Below are 16,440 nucleotides of genomic sequence, written 5' to 3' on the forward strand. Positions count from 1 at the left end.
ATTAATTATTACTAACACTAAACTGATATTAGAGTAAACATAGGCAGAGCCTTTATATGTTGTTGTTATAGATATGAGGAAGTTAAGAATTAGATTATTTTCATAGGTGTAATTTGAATTTTATTTCTTTTTTCATTGAATCACTTTGTTTTCATCATTTGCAAGTAATACATTTTTACTGGCTTCACAGCTGGCAGTAGAAACTAACGACATATGATCTGAATGTAAAATGTAAACTTATTTCATTATTATACAATTTTGCTTTTTCTATCCTCCTCGCCATCTGTATATTGTATGTATGTGTGTGCTCATTGGGGAAAGAAGACAGTTATAGAATTTGTGGTTTTTCATAGCATTATGATGTCCTGGATATGACATGCTAGTTATTAGAATAATTAGATATAAAATAAAGAGAGATAAAGAGAGAGATAAAAAATCTGTTCAAAATGCCTTGCATGTGTGAACTGCTCTAAGCCTATAAGAGTGAAACAGAGGATTCCTGCTTAAATCATTTCAAGGTCATTGGGTTGGAAGTCCATATGGACCAATTAGTTTTACACCATGAAAAAACAATGTTTTCCAGGCATAGACTGTACCTCTTGCCCTGGTCAGCTGTCTCCAGAAAGCCTGATATATGTCACAGAGGGAACTCTTAAAAGAACATCCATGGCTCAGCACAAATTAATCACAACTGCTGGATAAGAAATATGTCATCCATACTGATGGTGTTAGCAGCATACCTGGTTATGTGCAAAGGATACATAATTCCAGACAGGACCAAACATTATTCCAGAACTATCCTTCATAATGCAAAGGAGGATCTCAGAGTGTTTTGTGCCATGGACTACATTGATACTCCATTGCCAAATGAAAAGTTAAATGCATAAGATAAACTGTTTAATATTACTAAGAAAATCTAGTATATTATTTAAATAGAGATATCAATATATTAAAAATCAAATATAAGTAGTTTTTAAATCAATGTATTATATGACATTACTTCCCTATGGGTTTATTAATTATCATAATTTCTCAATAATAATCGGCATAAATAATATTTCAACAAATCGTTCAATATAACTCATATGAAAGAAAATATATTGTAATATTTCTTGGTGAAAAGTCATCCCAAACAATACCACTGTAGTCTGTTACCTACCTTTTTAATAGATGAAAATGTTAAATTACAATTAGAAGAAAGTGAAAAAAAATTATCTTCTGGAGGCTGAATTTCTTTCCGCATGTTTTAGCAGAGCTCTCCAGCTGAACTATTTATAAAGTACTGTCACCATCTCATCCAGAAAAGCACACCAGAGTTCAATATCAAATATTTTATTCTCATTTTAATTGATTTCAAAATGCAACTATTCTCACAATGGGGAAAACATATAAACAAAAGTTAAAGACAGAATCTGAATTCATTTAATAAATGTATATGTAATTAAATTATATCCATGTTTTCACATAAAAGTTGGAGGAGATTTTCTCGATGTCAATTGTGATGAAATCTTTAAATTAAACCTTCTGATACACATATAATAAAATACATTTTTTAAGAAAACAGAAAGTCTGTTTTTCTATTCACAGCATGATCATGTAAAGATTTCCTAAGAAAATGTATTAGAAATAGAATTTATTCAATTTCTTAAATTTAAGGGGAGAAAAAAAAGAAAATCTATACGTAATATAAGAATATTAATTTTACTTAAAAAACATTTTTGTTTAATATTGAAATTCCATAGCTTCTAAAATATTACAGTAAAATTTATTTCTGTTATTTTTAGTAAGCTTTTGGGGACTTTCATTGGCAATAAATATAACTTTTATATAGAATTATGATTTATTTGGGAATTGTCAACATTTCTTTTGACTGCAGTAACAAAACACGATAAGCTGGATTTATTATAAACAAGGAACATTTATTTCTCACAGTCCCTGAAGGTGGAAATGCCAAGACTCAGACAATTGTAAATTTGGTGTCTGCTGAGGGCCCACTTCCTCACAGAGGGCGCTGCTTTCTTGCTTTGTTCTCACATGATGGGAGGTAGAGCAAAGGGGCTCTCTAGAGCCTTTTCTGTAAGGGCATTAATCCCACTAATGAAGGCTCTGCCCTCCCGCCTTATCATCTTCCAAATGCCACATCTCTTAGTACCATCACCTTTGGGGTTAAAATTTGAATATGTGAATTTTGGGGGTACAAAAGCAATTCGATAATAGCAGAGATTTAATCATCAGTGTAAAATGAAAAGACATAGAAGAGACAAAGATTATATGTGTAGTTCTTTTTTTGGGTTACTATTTTTTCTGTCTTTTGTTTAAATATTTATCAGTGGTATGCTCATCTCCATTTTTAATTTTCTGACTAAATATATTTAAACACAATTACCTGTCTTGTATTCAGTAAAAATGACAGTAATTTATTGTAATGCATTTTTTAAAATATATACTGGGTTTTAAAACAAGAGACTGAAGTAATTAAGCCTCTCTGGATTTTCATTTCCTCATTTACGTTTTCAAATGGCCTTTTAAAGAATTTCTTCTTTATATAATAATATTTGTTAAAAAGAGAACCATATATATTGCATGAAAATTGAAACTCCAAAAAGAGCATGACATTACTTTTTAATTTTATTTTTTTAATTTTAGGCTGAACAAGACAATGGTCATCCTCTTCCCGCCTTTGCCAGTCTACACATTGAAATACTGGATGAAAACAATCAAAGCCCATATTTTACAATGCCCAGTTATCAAGGCTATATTCTGGAATCTGCCCCAGTGGGAGCAACCATTTTGGACAGTCCCAATTTGACCTCTCCTTTAAGAATAGTAGCTCTGGACAAGGACGTAGAAGATGTAAGTTAAATATATATTTTGCTCTATAGTAGCTCTGGACAAGGACGTAGAAGATGTAAGTTAAATATATATTTTGCTCTTGTTTGTGTAACAAATCTCATGTTATATTTCCATTAATAGGAGATATGACAAAGATATGGCATATAAGTTAGAGAAATGAGAATTAAAAGTCACTATAAGTGAGTTTTAGTGTTATAATTTAATTCCAAAGCAAGGATATTTTTTAAAAGTATGTTTGAATTCAATAACTATTCCTTTTCAGTTTGCAGACTGTCAGTATATGTAAGAAAATGAATGCTTTACTTGATGTTTATTAAATGAGGAGGGCAATATTTTTATTAACATGTTGAGAACTATTTTATGTAATTGTTGATAAAGCAAAAATGATGGTGTTACTACATGAGTAAAAAATCATGAAGACATCCCTAGATTGTTATTCTGGGAGACTTCCCTTCAAGTCTGAGGGCATCATTATTAAATAAAATATATTTGAGACAGCAGACCCATTCATATTTCTGCCAATGACTGTGTGGATGCTAACACTTCATTCCACACATCATTGTCCTTTGTGTTTCCGGTACTCACACCACCTACATGAGTGAGAAGTGGTCCAGGCTGAGCAAGTCAGAACGCTTTACCTCCTTGGCCAGAGTGAATGTTGTAAAGGGACAGAAAATCTATACCAGGCTAGCCAGAATCCTCTGGGGAATTTACAATGGAGAACCAAAGTCCTGAAAAACTTTGGCATCGTGTATTAGAGAAGTGGAAATCAGTCTGAAGCCTTTGTAGACACATTCGCTGACATCATGAGAAGGCCAATTATCAGTGGGAGAGAATGAAGCCTGAGAGGTACACACAGAAAAGAGAGTCCCATTGAGTCCCTGTCTTTTAATTAGAAGTTCCCCAGAGGTATTCAAATTTCCAAAGATTTTCCTTTGATTTTATGAACTACCACAGTATCCTCACTGCATAAATATGTATACATATATTTTGTGTATGTATTTAAATAGATATACACAGATATATATACACATATATATACACACATCCATATATACACACACAGATATATATTTTATATATAAAACAGCAAGTAAGAAATTTAACTATGTTTGGATTGTAAACATAACTGTATGTAAAACATAGTTGGATTTCTTACTTGGGGTTATATGAGTCCTGACTCAGCCATTTCTCTCTTAACAGTGCTTATTCTTAGATAGAACTTTTTGTGAAGATGGAGATACTGTGTAACTGTACTGTCCAGTATAGTAGCCACTAGCCTTATATGGTGACTATATATTCAGCACTTAAAATTTTACCAGACTAAAAATATAACTTTTACATTTTGCTCAGTATAAGACAATTAAATAGTCACGTGTCACTCACAAGGCAGCACAGCCCTAGAATGACCCCTAATAATCTCATTACACATAGCTTCCGAATCACTTTTAGAAATTAAGAAAGTGCTTTCAGGTTTTTTTTTTTTCTTTCTATATAAATTATGTGACACTCAGTTGAGGCTATGACAATTCTTGTGGGTACTTTGCCTTTTCCCATCAGCTCTTTTATTTTATTCTTTTATTTCTCTTTGATTTGTTTTCTTCTTCCATTCCAGCTTTTTGTTTTTATCCTTCCTGGTCTCTCACATTTCGTTTAGTGTCTTCTTAAACAACAAGTTTTAACAATATCTGACTGTCATTGAGTTGTCTGTACATGTCAAACAAAATAGTAAATACTTTTTTCTTCCATTAATTCCCTTAAATCTCACAACAAACGTAATAGATACAATTATCCATAGTTCAGAAAGGAGGATTAAAGGTATTTTAAATGCCTAACCATGATCACAGAGTTAGTACATAGTAGAGATGAACCTTAAGCCAAGGTTTATGGAAAGCAAAGTTCTCAATTTTAAGTACTCTGTATTGTATATACTTTGATCATAGTCTGACTCTAATGATAGCTGAAGAATTCTCTAGGTTCTCTTCCTAGAAAAGTGAACATATTAAGGTATACTCAGTTCCATATGTCAGTCAAGAGAATGTAGGGATCCTCTGAAGTATAGCAGGTTTCGTGAGTCACAGGGAAAAAGTCTTTATTTTTTGAATCTACACTAGAAAACACCCAAAGCCATCTTAATAATTTTAATCCAGGCAAAGCAAATGTATTTTGTAGATCTACTGATATCCCACACATTTTAGTGTAGATTTTGTTTTTTAATTCAATACATATTCAATACTTCTGTTGCACAGGCTGTCTTGGGTAACTTATACTCAGTGTTTAGAGCTCAGCTCAGGTATTCCTTTATTCAATAATCTTTCCACAGTATTCATTATCCAATTTTAGTTGCATGCCTCCTCTCAACGCATTTCTCTAATGCTATACTTGTAACTTGAAAATATTTTCTTTCTCCCTCATTGAGTTTACATCTGTTCAGGATAGAGCCTATCTTACCAACTTATGTGTCCCAAAGAACTAACACAGTTTCCAGCAGTTCGTATGCTTTAGTAATTCTTTGATGAACTCATAAATCCAGTTACTATTGAATGAATGAGGATATCTAACATATGCTTCAAGAATCCTAATGAGGTTGCATTAAGTATTTCACAAGATGGCCCGTCCCACGTTTGAACAACTCTAATTCTTAGAAAACTGTTCCTCATACAGAGTTAAAACCAGTTTTCTTATAACTCATCCATGATTCCTCAAATCTTCCATTTGCCAGCACACAAAATAAATCTATGAAATAGTCATTAATATATTAGAAGATGGATTTGTGTCCTTCTGAATCATCTGTTTATACAGACCAAGTACCATTTACTTCTATATAGCAAATTAGTTTATTTCTGTCTTGTCAAATTATCTGTATTAACAAAGGAAAACTTTAAGGTCTTTTTACTTTATGGGCACAAATTTTACTACATGGTGAAATCGTGCCACTCTGGGCTGGGTGTGGTGGCTCATACACTTGTAATCCCAGCACTTTGGGAGACTGGAAGATTGCCAGGAGTTCCAGACCAGCCTGGGCTACAGAGGGAGATGCCATCTCTACAAAAATAATAATTTTTTAAAAAAGCTTAGCCTGGCATGGTGGTGCATGCTTGCAGTCTCACTAATTGGGAGGCTGAGACAGAAGGATCGTTTGAGCCCATTAGTTTGAGGCTGCAGTGAGCCATGATTGCACTACTCCACTCAGACTAGATGACAAATTGGGACCCTAACTCAACAAAATAAAACAAAATCCTGTTGCTTTGGAGTGTCAGAATTAGTGACAATAATCATTATAGGGATAAACTCTTCGAGAGAGAGGGAGGGCCGGGCGTGGTGGCTCACGCCTGTAATCCCAGCACTTTGGGAGGCCGAGGCGGGTGGATCACGAGGTCAAGAGATCGAGACCATCCTGGTCAACATGGTGAAACCCCGTCTCTACTAAAAATACAAAAATTAGCTGGGCATGGTGGCACGTGCCTGTAATCCCAACTACTCGGGAGGCTGAGGCAGGAGAATTGCCTGAACCCAGGAGGCGGAGGTTGCGGTGAGCCGAGAATGCGCCATTGCATTCCAGCCTGGGTAACAAGAGCAAAACTCCATCTCAAAAAAAAAAAAAAAAAAAAAAGAGAGAGAGAGAGAGAGAGGGAGACTTGCCACCTCATGCAATATCAGCATAGTATTAGAGAATAAGCCTCGAGCAGAAAAGCGGAAGTTGTCATTACAGGGGTTGGCGCTCATTAGTTTCTTCAAGTATAGCTATTCCAGATGGCAAATGCCAAGAAGGGGACAAGTTTGGATTAATTTTCTGAAAATTTAAGTTGTGTTTCTCCCTTTAATTTAGTGAAAAGTGAAACCATGTTTTGAGAAATAATAGCCAGGAGCTGGGCACAGTGGCTCAGGCCTATAATCCCAGCACTTTAGGAGGCTGAGGCAGGTGGATCATGAGGTCAGGAGTTCAAGACCAGCCTAGTCTAGATGGTGAAATCCTGTCTCTACTAAAAATACAAAAATTAGCTGGGCATGGCAGTGTGCGCCTGCAATCCCAGCTACTCGAGAGACTGAGGCAGAGAATTCCTTGAACCACGGAGGTGGAGGTTGCAGTGAGCCGAGATCATATCATTGCACTCCAGCCTAGGCGACAGAGTGAGACTCCATTTCAAAAAATAAAAAAAAAGTAGCTAGGAATGTGAGCTGTGGTATTATTCACAGGGTAGATTTTGAATAAGAAAGAATGCCAAGGGCCACAGTAAAACTAAAAAAGAAGAAAGCAAAAATATTTACACCAGTGTTCCTTTTTTATAGCTATATAGATGTGGACATAAACACACACACACACACACACACACACACACACACATGTGTATAAATAAATGAATCATATCAGTTTATACAGCAAGCTTTTAAGAGTACTTGTACCACATCATAATTTAAAAATAACCCACAATATAAGTAGACTAGATAAGGCACAAGGTTTTTTATAAGAGGTATGTCTGAGACCACTGGGATTTCAGTGTCAGAGATGCTAAAAATTGATTATTGAATTCTGATTATAAAAAAACAAGGGATAATAATTAATAAAGATTACCCATTTGGATTATAGAAAGATACTTATTAATTTATAATTTTATGTAAATTTGTTCTCCTTTATAAAGTTATTAATTTTAATATAAAGAGGTATCTTTGATATTTAATTCAATATACTCTTAAAGCTGTTAAGTATTTATAGGCTTTATAAATATTGTTATGCCATTATATGTGGGTCACAATACTAAGGAAAAAATTGTATACTGTGAAAGAAGTTGTTAGTTTAGTATGCTGGAAGTGGTTTGCTTTTTCTTCATATGTGCAGTTGTGATCATTTGCAATTTTTATTTTATGTTTAATTTGCATATAGGTTCCACCCGATGGAGTTCCTGTAGGTACTAGGTGTTAAGCTTGTGATTGTTCTTTTGTTAATTGCTGTGGTTAATTTCCTTGTTCTTTTTCTTTTTCACTAAAACATGTAGGCATTACTTCATTATCACTTATAAGGATATTTACAACTACTTTATATAAATTTAAATATACTTCAGGATATTTATAACTATATGAATTTGAATATACTTCATTGGTTTAGAATTTAAATATATTTTAAAGTTAAAAAAGGTAAAAATATTTACATCATCTATTGTTTATAGTACTATAAAATTGTATAAAACTCAGATTTCTCAATTGAGACAAAGACAGCTTAATTATTAATGTTTTCTGAGTCTATGACAAATTCTGGTAATTCATCATAGCATTCTTTCTAAATTATTGTATTTTGAGCGACATATTTCAGGCAACTACGGCCAACTAATTAAAACTGGCTGAGGAGATACAATTTTTTGTCATTTTTTTGTTATGCATTGTCATTTATATGTATACTCATACATATGCATACATATATGTGCACATATGTATATATGTCTGTGTTGTGTGTGCCTACATACTTGCATGCATATAGTCTTGTGTGTTTGTGATATTATATTTTTATTCCCATTAGAAAATGGATGTTTAAACAGTAAGACTCATATTTGAATGTAGTTTTTAATATGATAGAATCCTTGTTTATTTTACATTCATATGTTTGTTTACCCATGTGTTTGCATATGCATTTACTTTCACATTTATTTTCTGTTTTGATGTGTGCATGTCAGAGCTTACTTTATTCTCTCAGAAAATAATATGTATGTAGATAAGTGAATAAATATATCATACTTTTGGTGTATACCGAATGGATATTTAAGGATGCAGTATATATTACCTAATGTCAGGGGAAAATTAACATTTTTTAATCAACTCTCTGTGTACCTATTGATTTAACACTTAAATTCATTTGAAGTAAACTTATAAACATGACAGCTACCTAAAATCTACTATCCCTATTGGAATATTAAGCCTGAGCATTATTTGTCGATATACATCCTATTCTTTGAAACGGATAAGCTATTAACTCTAACATGATTAAAAGTGTACAAATGTACAAGTGTTAACTTCCTCTTTAGGAATTGCAACATTCAAATATGGTTGTGAGATTCAAACTGTGTATCAGTATGTAGCTTGATAAGAAGGAATTTACGTTTATAAATAAATTTAGAGAAGGATATTTGACCTCAAATGCACGTTGTTCCTTACCAAAAATTTGATACACCTTTCTTGTGGAGAGTAGCAAAACCTGTAACTCTAAATAATGTGAATCAAAACAATAGATTAGTTGGTACTGATATGTATCCATCGACATTTTATGTTGATATAACATAAAATTTTTATAATACTCATAAAATGATATGCTGTAATATTTTGAATATAGATATATACACAACATTTGAAACTTGCACTGTATTTAAAAATAAATCTAAAATATTAAGCATTGAGTGGTAATTTGTTGAACATTTCCAAATCTGGCTTCCTAAATTTTTGTACTTATATTAACACAAGGATATTTACCAATAGCATTTATATATGATTATTATTTTAAATATATATAAATGTAAATACTATATTTTGATCAGAGATTAACTATAAATATTAGAATGAGCTATAATATGCCATGTATAGTTATAGTTTTTTGTAACGCATTATCTTCACAGAAAACAAATACAGTATAGTTCTGAGAAGTGTTATCTTTCTCTAGCTAGTTATTGTTAAAACACTTTGCCAGGCATGGTGGCTTACACTGTAATCCCAGCATTTTGGAAGGCCAAGGTGGGCGGATCACAAGGTCAAGAGAGTAAGACCATCCTGGGCAACATGGTGAAACCCTATCTCTACTAAAAATTCAAAAATTAGCTGGGCACGGTGGTGCATGCTTGTAATCCCAGCTACGCAGGAGGCTGAGGCAGAAGAATCTCTTGAACCCAGGATGCGGAGGTTGCAGTGAGCCGAGATTGTGCCAGTGCACTCCAACCTGGGAACAGAGGGAGACTCCATCTCAAAACAACAAAACAAAAGCACTCAAGAAGCTGAGACAGTTAAATTAGCAAAATTTATTATTGTTAATTTATAATTATTAATTTTGTTAATTTATAAATTAACAAAAGATCTTCAGTGTCTCTGGTTATCCACTATGAGGAACTCTGTTTACGGAGTATGGATGTGTGCATTATCTTCAAATGAAAAGCATTGACAAACAAAACCTTGAGGCTTTCTTTAAAGTGGTAAAAAGTAAGTACTACTTGTGACACAAACATACTACAGTCACATTTGGACACACTAGCCCACAACTCAATACTGCAATATTGCATTATCAAAACGGCACACAAAATCCTTAAAAAGGTGTGGTGAAGATATGAGTGAATATGCATTGCAAATTTATTAAGAGAGGTTACATTTGAAAGGAAGAAAATAAATTGAAAGAGAATTAAGGTATAAAGGAAGCAGAGAATGATGGAACAAAAGGAACTAGAGAATGATTTGAACAAAAGGAACAAAGTGTAAGTATTTGGTAAGCAAGTTAAATAGCAAAGCTTCCTCAGCTTGCTTTTAGGGCTTAAATGTCTGAATAAATAAGGCATGCCAGATGGTACCATTGTTGGTAATTTAGAGAAGCCTATATGTACTTAAAAGCCCAGTGATTAGGTAAATCCAGGATAAACACAAAACTAATGGCAGACATTCATACTTACATAGCTTTTCTTTGACTGAATGGCGTGTTAACTAAAACTTTTGATCACCTTTAAAGTAATAATTGAATTTAATTACTTCATGCTAAAGTATAAAATAACAAGAATCCTTAAAATATAATTCCAAAAGAGACATGCATTTTCTAATGGACTGTAATTAATTAATTAATTAGTTATTGAGACAGTGTCTCACTCTTTCACCAGGCTGGAGTACAGTGGTGTGATCTCTGCTTGCTACAACCTCTGCCTCCCAGGTTCAAGTGATTCTCCTGCCTCAGCCTCCTGAGTAGCTGGGACTATAGGCCTGTGCCACCACGCTCAGCCGGTTTTTGTATTTTTAGTAGACATGGGGTTTCACCATGTTGGCCAGGGTGGTCTCAATCTCTCGACCTCATGATCCACCCGCCTGGGCCTCACAGAGTGCTGGGATTACAGGTGTGAGCCACCACACCCAGCCAAATTATTTTTAAAATTAACTAACGTGGATATTTTAGAATATCTCACTTTCTAGGTATACTGACTAATTGGGCTCATGACACTGAAATGGAAACAATTGAAGTGCCTGTTTGAAAATGTCAGTGTGTGAAGCCTCTTGAACTTTTTCTCAATATTTTTGGTCATTTTATAGTCAAGACACCAACTGGAATTACTATCTGTAGTATTTCTTATTGTTCCAGGCTAAATGTGGCATAGTGACCTTAAGTCTAAATCCTGAATGTAGAAGCTACTACAGAATGAGATTTATGAATACATAATTTGTTTTAGGTTCAAATAAAACCAATTATTTCCCTACACATATTGAAGCTTTTTAAAGATGGGCAGATTATATTGTGGATCAAAACTTGTTCACATTTTACTATAGTAGTGTGCATGACAGCTTTAGTATTTTACATATGAATGCTGAAATTTTGATATCTATTTTTTCAAATTAAACACATTTAACGATTTTCTACTCTTTGCTCTTCCCTTGGCCCTTAACACCGGAGTTAGAAACATGTTTTATGATATTAAATTCATTTCATATCATGGTACGCATACTTTAAAAAATACTATAGTCAAGAAAAACACCTTACCTCCCTGTATCACTTCTTTTTCTCTTTTTCATAGCCTTCCTAATAGTCTGCTGTCTCAATATTCCTCTTGTCTTTGCTCCACCTGCCTGTCTTTTCTACTACGCAGACTTCAATACTAGTCTTCCTACTCTATATTACTGCTCTTTCTCTAAATTAGAGTATGATGTCTTCTCTTCAGGGGTGGTGATGAAATTGCAAAGAGTCTTCAATGCTATGTTGATTATTTCTCAGACATGAATTTTTAAATCCTTTTCAAGTATATATTATTTTTTCTATACTTTTATATCAAACACATTTGCTAAATTTATGCATCTTTTGAATAGTTTAGCTCATTTATGAGTAAATATCTAGTTAAATATTGTTTATCTTTAGAAATTCTTAATACCTTTATGTGGATTTTTGCAATAAGTTTCAAATATTAACTTCTAGGTAATAAACTAATAGCTACATTATTTATTCAATGTTTGAAACAATGTCATTTTTTTAAATAGACAAAAGACCCAGAGCTTCACCTTTTTCTAAATGACTACACCTCAGTCTTCACTGTCACACAGACTGGTATTACTCGCTACCTCACCTTACTTCAACCAGTGGATAGGGAAGAACAGCAAACTTACACCTTTTCGGTAAAGAGATTTTGTATAAATATACGTATGTATGTATGAATGTATGTATGTATGTTTGTATGGAACTGAAAGAGATGTCTGGTTAAAACTGAAAATGTTAATGACTTGGGGGAAAAATACATTATTTTCAACACCAGAGAGAAGATCGATAAAAAATTATTTACATGTGTCTCTCTTTTGTTTGTCATTTGTGTAGCTATATTCACATTCCTCATCACAGAAGAAAAAAATTTTTTTCAAAATAAAATAAAGTGATAATTTTAGTCTTTACCAAATAGTCATAATTGGCTTAAACTGAAATATAAAGAATTATTTCCTAAGCTTTTTGGTTATCGTTTTTGAATTTTAATTTTGTCATAGGGTTGAGCTAGTGGTTCTCAAGAGGGAAAAATTTTTTCTTCTAGTGAACATTTAGCAACATCTAGAGGCATTTTTCTTTGTCACAATTGTGTAGAGGTACTATAGGCATCTAGTAGGAAGACATAAAGGATATTGCTAATTATAATACACAGAACAGCCCCCCATAATAAAGAATTATTTGTTCCAAGGTGTCAGTAGCGCTGAAGTAGGTAAATCATGGATTAGGCTAATCAAGGGAGAAAAAAGTAAAGGTTATTACAGTTGTGTGTGTAAATAGTGATCATGAGAGAGAAAAATACACACACACACTTACACACATACATACACACATATGCACACTCACACATAAATAACAAGTATAGTAGGGTTGACAGTTGAGTAAAGATAAAATGTAAGTTCTAATTATATCAAAATTTTTGAATCAGACACAGGAGAAAGATGAGGTAAGATAAAGTAGCAGTTAAGCAAGATATATAGAATTTATTTCTGAAGAAACCTACACAGAAAAAGATCAAGATTTCCAGAAAAGTTTATGTGATGATTAAAAGTTAGATTAAAAGTTGACTTAGACAAAGATGGTGGTGCCTTAGCATTAATTTTGTCAGACTTTGTTAAAATGTTGACAATGTCTAAAATACTACAGTTAACTGGTGCCAATTAGTCCTTTGAATATTGCTATTGGGTAAATTACTATAATCCAATGTTTTTCTAGGGCACCTACCCTCCTAATGGTATAAACATATTGATTGTAAAAGGAACTGGTGTATGCAGAATATGTAAATGCAAATAATATTTTCCAATTAAGTTGTATGGATTAAATTACAGTTAACACTTACCAGTCAGCAGTGTTATTTGCCCACTTTAAACGATATTTTGTGTGTCATCCTATATAAAATATGCTTGGAATTGAATACCTTAAAACAAAATCTTCAGTACTTCTTAACACGTTAGAACACTTTTAATATATGTAGTATTATATTTTTATCACCTCATTTTATCAACAAAACATTTTGCACCCTTTAAAAATTCTAAGATTATCTGTAAGAAACTTGTTAAACTGTAGGAATAAATTCTGTATTGCTTATATTTGAACAACTTCTCTTTTAATGGTATTTTTCTACTCCCAAAGATAACAGCATTTGATGGTGTACAAGAAAGTGAGCCAGTCATTGTCAATATTCAAGTGATGGATGCAAATGATAACACGCCAACCTTCCCTGAAATATCCTATGATGTGTATGTTTATACAGACATGAGACCTGGAGACAGTGTCATACAGGTAACTACTCACATAATATGTGGGCATTCTCAAAGCAGTTATTTACTTTGGTAACATACAATGTGTTCATTAAGAAATTACATTAAAAAAATTAATTTCATACTGTATAGTATAATTAGCTTAAAATAGCTTTAAATTTTTGTTACTTTTCTAAAAAGCATATATCTATAAGAATTCTAAAGGAGATTTAACTGGTTCTTTGAGGCAAACAGCTATTTGACTAGTTTATATTTGAATTTACAACATTTAGTATGTTAAATACATGTTTGAATATACTGAATATATAGTTAAATCTTCAGATCACTTTTTACCACTGTAGTAATTGATTAAATTTCAATTGGAGATAAATAAAAAAACTGACTTAGTCAGTTGGTGGATAATCTCACTAGATATTAGTTACCTGGATAAAATATAATCATTACGGCAAAGAAAATTTAAATTAGATAGTAAATGGTAACTTTGAACACATAAGTCATGCAACATCTTACTCCTGATTTATCTTATTTTTGCCATTAACTGAGTGTATTACATTTAAGTAGGTTATTTCAAACACACACACACACACACACACACAGACATACTTTTTTTCTGTATATCTTTTCCTCTCTCATCAAAATCATATCCCCTATAACAAATGAAATTATCTTATTCTTTCCCTCATTTTAAATTCAAAACTCAGTCGTTTTGCAACTTTGGCTGTCTTGTTTGCCTCTGTATACCAGCACATGGCAGACATATTAGCTATGCAGTAAGTATTTATTCCAAGGATAAATCATGGCCAGCTTTGCATTAATTGTTAATTAAAATTAGAAATAGCTCAATGATTTTTTTATTTATGAATTAAGATATGCTTTCTTGAGTTCTATAGAAGGGTGACATGATAGCCTGGGTACTAGAAATTCAATAAAATGTTTATTCCATGTGTAAATATCCTCTGCTCTGTATGTGACAAAGAGGGAAAAAAATGTTTCAAAATGCTACAGTAAATTTTTAAATACATTGGTGAGATGTTGACCACCACCGCCGGGGTCTGGCCTGCAGACCCTGACTCAATGACAGATGAATGAATGCACTCTCATACTATTACAGTGATTAAAGTGGGCTAGGGATGGTCATTGGCTGCTTTCAGAGGGCGTCTACCACCAATTGACCAAGACTCTTTTTTCATCATTACATTTATTCAGTAAAAGATTTTATAAAAGCGGCTCTAAGTCAACACACTTGTGGATAATTAACATGGTTAAAAGAGTGGTTTTACTAATAATAAAAGCTTTAGGTTCTGGGCCCAGAATAAATGCTATTAATGGGTAATTCCCCTTTAATCTCCCCCTGAGGGGGCCATCCAGCACAAAGTTTACATGAGTCAACAGAGTAGAGATAAAGGGTGTGAGATAAACAGACTTAAACTGGGAAGGTCTTTTTTGTCCCTGTCTCTTCCCTCACATAATGGATGGACTGCCTGAAACCTGTCTCAATAACACCTTTCAGCCTTCCAAAAGGATTGAGACTAATCTATAAATTTCCCTGACAATTTTCTAGTATTTTGCCAGCCACCCCAAGTGAATCTCAACATACTGGTATGGTACTTGTCACATTAATAAAAGTAATGTGTTTTAAACCATTTGATTTCAGGGCAGAACTATAACTAGTTTATTTCCGTATCAGTGGCATCGGTATCTATATTTCTTGGCATATAGTAGATGTTTAATATAGTAGCTGCTGAAGGCAACAAAAGACACTCAGGACTACTAAGGAGAGAGAAGGAGAAGGGGCAGTGGTTAAAAACTAACTATTGTGTATTATGCTCAGTATCTGGGTGACAGAATCCATCATACCCCAAACCTCAACATCATGCAATATACCCAGGTAATGAACCTGCATATGTACTCCCTGAATCTGAAATAAAAGGTAAAATTATAAAATAAAATATAGTATAGCACCTTAATAAATACTAATTTGAGGATGAAAGAAAGGAAGACGCTTAGGCAAATAATAATGAATTAATGAATGAAGATATGAAAGAATGGGAAGCTTTAGATACATGGCTATTAGTTCTAGGCAATAGATGAACCATGAGAGCTACAGTTCTCTTTACTGAAGCACCTTTTCACGGGTAGAAAAGTCATAGTTTATAAAAATAAAAGAATGACAATTATTGTCATGTTCTTATTTAATTAGACCTGATTTTCGTCTCTATAATGACATAATTGGAAATGAAAGTAAGTTTACACAGAAAAACAGCCAGCAGGGAACTACAAAGTATAACTAAGGAAATCATAGCAATTATGTGGTGGAACTCTATCTAAAAAATGTTTCCCTTATATATCTCTTTGTAAAACAGATATTTCCTTGCCTTAAAGACTTATATTTTATATATTTCCCTGAACTATGTGGATTGTGAAGGTAGATTGTTGTTTGTTTCTACATGCCTGCAATTTTTGAAATTCTTTGAAGGTCTTCAAATGAAATGTTATAATTAGTATTTTAAGATTATTTCTGGTATGTGTTAGAAGAATGGTCTTGCTGTAAAACATCCTCCAAGAACCTAGACATAAAAAACATTCATTCTCATTGAGAGAATATATTTGAAACAAATTTTTGATATAGAACTCTGATCT

At 33.0% G+C, this 16,440-nt stretch overlaps 1 protein-coding gene across 9 annotated transcripts in view; it reads left to right on the top strand.

Moving 5' to 3' along the window:
- PCDH15 (protocadherin related 15) overlaps positions 1 to 16,440 on the top strand; it is a 1,854,109-nt gene that overhangs the window by 1,476,034 nt on the left and 361,635 nt on the right. For all 9 annotated transcript variants that reach the window (XM_054243050.2, XM_054243053.2, XM_054243049.2 and 6 more), the window contains 3 exons: positions 2,647 to 2,853; positions 12,049 to 12,183; positions 13,673 to 13,822. In XM_054243050.2, the coding sequence (XP_054099025.2) occupies positions 2,647 to 2,853; positions 12,049 to 12,183; positions 13,673 to 13,822 (492 nt within the window). The remainder of the gene's footprint in view (positions 1 to 2,646; positions 2,854 to 12,048; positions 12,184 to 13,672; positions 13,823 to 16,440) is intronic.

This window comes from Callithrix jacchus, chromosome 12 (genome assembly GCF_049354715.1).
Source record: "Callithrix jacchus isolate 240 chromosome 12, calJac240_pri, whole genome shotgun sequence".
Taxonomy (NCBI): Eukaryota; Metazoa; Chordata; class Mammalia; order Primates; family Cebidae; genus Callithrix; species Callithrix jacchus.